The 7,101-nt window shown below is 37.7% G+C and overlaps 1 protein-coding gene and 2 non-coding genes across 3 annotated transcripts; 2 read left to right on the plus strand and 1 right to left on the minus strand.

The window, feature by feature from the left end:
- The first annotated feature begins 665 nt into the window (after positions 1-665).
- LOC127764758 (uncharacterized) lies at positions 666-2,927 on the plus strand. Its single transcript, XM_052289675.1, has 3 exons — positions 666-1,135; positions 1,664-1,880; positions 1,988-2,927. The coding sequence occupies exons 1-3, from the start codon at positions 821-823 to the stop codon at positions 2,470-2,472; spliced, it is 1,017 nt and encodes a 338-aa protein (XP_052145635.1). The 5' UTR covers positions 666-820; the 3' UTR covers positions 2,473-2,927.
- Positions 2,928-3,650: 723 nt separating this feature from the next.
- TRNAM-CAU (transfer RNA methionine (anticodon CAU)) lies at positions 3,651-3,737 on the minus strand. Its single transcript is given in 2 exon segments — positions 3,651-3,686; positions 3,700-3,737. It is a non-coding gene; the product is annotated as a tRNA-Met (tRNA).
- An 858-nt stretch (positions 3,738-4,595) lies between these two features.
- TRNAV-AAC (transfer RNA valine (anticodon AAC)) lies at positions 4,596-4,669 on the plus strand. The gene has a single exon. It is a non-coding gene; the product is annotated as a tRNA-Val (tRNA).
- Positions 4,670-7,101: the final 2,432 nt, after the last annotated feature.

Raw genomic sequence — 7,101 nt, forward strand, 5'->3', positions numbered from 1 at the left:
ACATATATCACTTTTCAATAAATATTTTTATAGAAATATGAAGTCAAAAGTTGTGTTTTGGAGACCGTATCGCTGTCCTAAACGACTTCCTTTACGAGTACAGAGGGAGTACTACTCCCTTCATATACTTTTGATAGTCATATTTCATCTTGGCACACAGACCAGTGATAAATAATTCTACTTATCATCCATTTAAATATGCTAGTACTAGTTATTCCTCGTAAACAAGCGATTCATTAATATTTACATTTCTCGATGCCCATGTAGTCAATTTTGTGTGAAAGAATGGAGAGTCACCCGTTAAATCCAAGAAAGTCATTAAGATGATAGTTTGTTGGATTGAAATATGCCTAAATTTTTCAGATTTAGAAATATACTTATCAAAAGTAGATGGAGGGAGTATTATTGCTTCCAAAATAAAGTACTCCTACCTAAAAAATTGACAGCTAAGCTAATGGTTAATGTGAGTAAAAAGAGAAGCGCAGATGTGATGGGATTGAATCCCATGAATCCAACCAACGGCCAGGATGGCAGCAGTGGATAGCGGTGCGGAGGAGCAAACGCCAAATCGAAACGGTATAAACCGCTTCCCGCCGCTGCTCTGCGGGCCCACCTGTCAGCTATAAATGAGAAAAAGAAAACCAACCAACAAGCCGCCGCGATGCGCTGGCGTTGCCTTGCCCATTCTTTCTTCCTTCCCCATAACATACTAGTAATTCCTTTTCGCGAGATCTCGTCAATTTCTCGTCCCCCACCCCGCTGAGCCACCATTTCTCTCAAATTTCTCCTCCTCCAATCCAAGGCCCCAAGGAATTGAAGGATGATGCTGCTCGCCAAGGAGTTGGGCCTGTCGCCGCCGGCAGCGGTCACTCCTCGCCGGAGGCCGCCGCCTGCCAGGGTCCCCGCCTCTCCCTCCGGTGGCTCGCCCGTGGCCGTCGGAGACCTCTGGCTCCGGACCAAAGGAGCCGGAGGAGGAGGAGGAGACGGGTTCGGGAGCCACAGCCACGAGAGCGAGATGGATTTGGCCATGCTCGTCACCGACTTCCTTGAGAACGGCGGCACCGGAGGCGCCGATTCCCGCGCCAGCAGCGACTCCGACTCCGCCCTCTCCGACCACCTCGCCGATAACATTTCTGTATGCAATACATACCCCTCTCTCCTCTGCCTTGAACAACTCGACAGGATTTCCCTCTCTCCTGTAATTTGCATACCTTTTCCCCCTCAATTGCCCATCAAAATTCTCACAAGGGAACCCTTCTAATTCCAATTGGGTATTACTCTACTTTCAATTTCTCATTACAACTTACCACTGCCTAGCTCGTTTCTTATCATTTTATCATCCCATGATCCTACTAGTTTTTGGCGCTTCTGTCCCGTGAAATTGCAACGACGATTAAATCTGCCCCTACGATGCCTACGCTAGCTGCTACTCGAGGGTTTCATTATGCATCCTTCATTTCCTGCCCTGCCATTAACTAGCGCTACCAATTTCTACCTCTCAATTTATTATTAGCAAGCCGTATTTGTATAACTGCTACTCCTCCTATCTAAATTCATAATTGGATACTGGATAGCTTACTGTTGGATACAACTTTAAATATTACTATTACTATTATGCTTCATCTGTCATAACTCACCGTTTTATCTATGTGTTCCATTTCAGATCTACAAGCAAGGCGGCGATGAGAAAGAAAACGAGCTACTCTCCATGGTCCACTCGCTGTTATTCTCGATCCATGAGTCAGACCTTCTGGCTTTCAAAAGAGGTCAATGCAGTGCCAGCTGCATCCGTCATTTACTTGTGAAGCTCTTGAGATATTCGGGATATGATGCAGCTGTTTGCGTATCAAAATGGCAGGGATTCGACAAGATACCTGGAGGTACTTGCCTAACAAGTCTCAAAATCATAACTAACAGTACATCTTTACAATCTCTCCTTGGAATTGAACTGTGTAACTTATCTGTTTGTTTTTTTTTCGGTGACTAGGTGATCATGAGTATATCGATGTCATCATGAATAGTGATACTGAATATCGTCTGATCATTGATATCGACTTCAGGAGCCACTTTGAAATAGCCAGGGCTGTTGATTCTTATGACAGTCTGCTCAATTCACTTCCGGTGGTCTATGTTGGCACTCTTCCCAGACTGAAACAGTTCTTGCATGTTATGGTAGATGCTGCAAAATGGTCGCTTAAGCAGAACTCTATGCCTCTGCCTCCTTGGAGATCCTTGCCTTATCTCCAAGCAAAATGGCATTCCAAGTATGAGAGGATAGACCTGCACATTGAGCAAGACTTCCACAGCACAGCTTCAGATCACGCACTATGCATTGGGCACCTCAAAAGGCTGAAATCCTCCCTGCAGTCAGAACTGGATACCGAAAGGTTGCTTATGATGCCAATCAAGACTGATATGAAGCGGAGGGCAAAGTTTGAGAGGCGGCGGCGCCGTTCCTTGCTCAGCTTCTGATTCATATTTGTGCTTCTTGGATACTGAAGTACTGAGAGAAGGAAGAATAGCTTCCCATACTTTTTTTCTGTGATAAAAGGAGTTCTTTTTAACAGTTTTGGACATACAAGGGAAATAGATGACGGGTACTAACAAGGCAGGAGAGTTGAGAGAGTGTGCCAGCTTTTTTCTGAAGGCATATACAAAAACATAAAATTCTTTTTGGATTTCATTTTTGTTCTTCCGGCGATGATGGCTGCTAGTGGTTAATCTGCTGCATACCATGTACAATGATGAGTGTTTACAGCGTTTTTTTCCTCCTTATATTCATTCTTTTATCACATAGATGGACCTTGTGTATTTTGAACACACTTCCTTTTCCCCCTTGTTGTAGAGTGGACATGATACATGCTGTTGGTTCCCTTTGTAATAATAGAATGTTCAAGCTTAGTTACACTCTGTTTTGAAATGATATACTCTAAAATGTTCTGGCTTTTCTTTTTGGTTGTGAACAAGATAATTCTTTATGTTACAATATTTTATGTTGCTGTGATGTGAACAAGATATCTTGAGGCTTCAGCCTTTTTCTGGTGCCACCGCACTTGTTAGGTATGTGGTTAAAAACGGGAGATTCTTTTCATCAGAAAGAAATGACAATGTGTATCCTTTTCTTTTTAAGATGTTACTGCTGAAGTAGTCTAAAGAAAAGGAGAAGATTTGTGGGAAAAGATAGGAACATATGCGGAGTGCATGTGAACATTGAGAAAAGCATGCAACTATGACCAAGACAAGTCTTGATTATTCCCTCTTCTTTTTCCAGCCTGGTGTGTGTCCCAGTATCTATTTAATCTGACTTGTCTTATGTTTCTTTCTTGTCCTAAACAATTGGTATGCCTGTATAGCAGGTGATTTGAGAATCTTATGAGATGTGTGCTGCTAGTAAACTGAACCATTTTCGGGTGGCAGTTTCGGTTCTCTTTTGAAGGAACTTGTTAGGAAGGTTGGTTTGGTTGACAGTGAGAAACTCACGCTGCAAATGTGGCGCAGATGAGAGGCTCTTACACGGGCCTACGGGCTACGGCTTACGACGGCTTGCCAGAGAAAAGAAATCTTCAGATAGAAAAAAAAGGTATCTCCCAAGAAGCTTGGTTATATTCGAAGAGAACAAAAAGATCTTGAAAGGAAAAAATAAAGAAAATTGGGGTGAGAGAGGCTCGAACTCTCGACCTCAGGATCACTCAAATTAGCTATGAGACCTACGCGCTAGCCAACTGCGCCACCACCCCGTGTGATTCTGGGTTGATTTACTGCTATTCTGGGTTGATTTTTTGCCCATAATCAAACAAACCTGCGGATTATCTACTTAATTATGACCATAAACTAAATATGTTGGAAGTTAAAAAATAGCTTAAAACATGTTATCTAAACAATACAACAGAAGAAAAAATTTTGAGTTTTTTTCTAGCATGAAGCAAATAATAGTTTTGATATCTGCGAATAAGTTGCTATATTTTGCATAGAAGATAGGCGAATAAGTTGCTATATTTTGCATAGAAAAAGATCTTCTCACGCAGGTTGAGAAAACCCCGAACCTCAGCCCCACCCTTATATAGCGGTACTGTAGCTCATCTGATAACGACCATCGACCTGTACTTTGGCATCGGACAAACGATGGGAGTCAACCTAGGAGTTGAGAAGTGCTACTTGAATCAACTAACCAACTCGGTTAAAGACTTGTTCGCATATCATATTTAACAAGAATTTAGCATATCTTTTGGATAAAAGTATTAGGTATATACCTCTGTTGATTTTGGAAGAAAAGATATAAAGAGTTCTCATGTTCCCATAAATATTCGTAATCATAAAATTCTGATTCATATTCGTTTGGTATCTGTATTTTATATTATTTGATTTTATTTTCATATTTATGGTTTTCGTTTTCGATTCGATTAAAGTAATAAAAATAAATATGGTAGAGATAGTTTTATTCGTTTCCCAGCCATTTTTGTTCCTACTAATATACACATTGAGAGATAGTTCTCTCTCGAGGAATTGCGAAGGTTTTACTCTTCTTTTTACTTTCCTTGAGAGAAAACTCAGATGCATTTTCTTCATTTACTGTTAGTCTGATAGAATCTCAGGTCGGTTTCGTGGTGTAGTTGGTTATCACGTCAGTCTAACACACTGAAGGTCTCCGGTTCGAGTCCGGGCGAAGCCAATTCTTTTTTAGTATGTGTGGCGAAGCCCTTTTTTTTTGAGTATGTGTGTGTTACAAAAAATTATCAAATAGGAGTATTAAACTTCAGTATGTGTGTGTTACAAAAAAAATATCAAATAGGAGTACTAAACTTCAGTGTGATAAAAAAAATCTCATACATTTTTGTTTTTGAAACGTGCTAACCTTTAGGCCTTCTTCATTAATCCCTCTAATAGGGGATTTGAAGAGGATTTAGTCCATATTTTTCGTGGTATGGAATTATTTTTTGTCAATCTCTCTCTTTTGTGGATTAAACGAGCAAGGCCTTAGTGTTTTCTATTTTTGAGTCGTGCCAACCTTTTAGTTAGTGTGTTTTTTTGATGGTGCTAACCTTCAGTGTGTTAAAAAAAGTTCTCAAACATTAAACTTCAGTGTGATAAGAAAAATCTCTTTTTTTTTCTGTTCTTGAATCGTGCTAAGCTTTAGTGTGTATTTGTTGGATGGTGCTAACCTTCAGTATGTTAAAAAAAAAATCTCAAATAGTAAACTTAAGTGTGATAAAAAAAAATCTGACCTTCAGAGTCTAGAAAAAAAAATCTCAAATCTTAAAATTCAGTGTAATTTTTTTTGGGTGGTGCTAAACTTCAGTGTGTTTTAAAAAAAAAACTCAAATATTAGACTTCAGTATGATTAAAATTAAAAAAAAATCTGATCTTCAGTGTGTTAAAAACAAAATCTCAAATGTTAAAACTCATCGTGTTAAAAAAATATGGATGCTGCATGTTAGTGTGTGAAAAAAATCTCTGGGGATTTTTTTTTGACGTGAAAAAAATCTATGGGGATTTTGGATGCTGACCTTAGCGTGTTAAAAAAAATCTCAAAGTTCGCTTAAAAAGACTCAAATTATAACAGCAAGCTGGGTGGCCCGCGCAATTGCGCGGTTAGCACCCAAACAAAATCATATATTTTTTAGTATGATTTTACTTAAAATTTATTAAATAGCTATCTAGCTATCTCATTGTCTTGAGACTTTAAAAGACCAAACCTTATCATCCTCGTGTTTCTAATTATATAGTTTTTAAAAGTCACATCAGTTGCTACCCCTTATGTCATCTCCTTCTTGCTTGCTTGATCTACCACTATTTCTATTCATTCTTCTTGGAACCTTTAGAAATTAGATTTTATAGTTTTTAGAGTTTATTGTCACGTTGGGTTTCATTTTTATAATTTCTAGATGTCCCGTCAAACGTTGCTATTATACTCCTCTACGGCCCGTCCACTGTCTCTTCTCTTTGTTGTCATTGAAATTTTAAAAATCGAACATAATTATTGTTTGGGTTCATTTTTTACTTTCTATAAGTCCCGCCAAACCGTCAGCGGCTTTGACATTATACTCCTCTACGGCTCGCCCGCTGCCTCCCTTCTTTATTGTCATTAAGATTGTAAAATCGAACATGATTATCATTGGTTTTTTTTACTTTTTAGAAGTTCCAAACTTTTAAAAATTGGACTTGTAGTTTTATTTTTTATAATTTTTAGAAGTCCCATCAAACGATGCCACTATGCCCCTCTACAGCCCGTCCGTCGCCTACTCTTTATTGTCATTGTGATTCTAAAAATCGAACATAACTATCGTTGGAATTCATTTTTTATTTTCTAGAAGTCCCGTCAACCGTCGGCGGCTCTGCAATTATACTCTTATACGCCCCGCCCGCTGCTTCTCCTTTTTATTGTCATTGAGATTTTAAAAATTGAATATGATTATCAATGGGGTTTGTTTTTTTTACTTTCTAGAAGTCCCGGCAACCGCCTTACTCGTTTGCTTCACGGCCTGCCTGGCGTCCCTCCTTTTAATCGTCATTAGGATTCTATTTGATATTTTATTAACAATTTTTATATCTCGTATCAACCGCCACCACTCTACTCCTTTATAGGCATGTTACTTAATTTATCTCGTCATGTGTTTTAGATAGTCTTTTCTTTCAATAATCTTTATTTTATCCCAAATTTTAGTTATTTATAAATTGTATTCCTAATTGAAATCTTATTTTTATTTTTCTAATTTCAGATTTTTAAAAAAAATAGTTAATATTGTATTATGTTATTTTAATGTTTTTATTTTTTATTTTCAATTTCAGTTGTTTGAAAATTGTATTCCTACTTGAACTCTCTTTTAGTTTTTCTAATTTTATATATTATTTTATTTTTATTCTAAATTTTAATTAATCTCGTATTGGGTTCTTACATGGATTCTTCTTTCAATATTGCTTATTTCTAATTCCGAATTTTATCTAATTTTAAATTGTATTCCTACTTGAACTCTTTTTTTCATTTTCTTTTGCTAATTTTGGATTTATTTATTTTTATTCTGAATTTTAATTAATCTCATATTGGTTTCTTATATGTACTCTTCTTTCAATATTCTTATTTTTAATTCCGAATTTCAGCTATTT

The sequence above is a fragment of the Oryza glaberrima genome, chromosome 1 (assembly GCF_000147395.1).
Source record: "Oryza glaberrima chromosome 1, OglaRS2, whole genome shotgun sequence".
Taxonomy (NCBI): Eukaryota; Viridiplantae; Streptophyta; class Magnoliopsida; order Poales; family Poaceae; genus Oryza; species Oryza glaberrima.

What these genes read in the sequence shown, in the direction of transcription:
- LOC127764758 (XM_052289675.1), top strand. Translation starts at nt 821, where the DNA reads ATGATGCTGCTCGCCAAGGAGTTGGGCCTGTCGCCGCCGGCAGCGGTC. An exon ending in ACCTCGCCGATAACATTTCT is followed by an intron (nt 1,136 to 1,663) that starts GTATGCAATACA and finishes GTTCCATTTCAG; the next exon opens with ATCTACAAGCAAGGCGGCGA. An exon ending in ATTCGACAAGATACCTGGAG is followed by an intron (nt 1,881 to 1,987) that starts GTACTTGCCTAA and finishes TTCGGTGACTAG; the next exon opens with GTGATCATGAGTATATCGAT.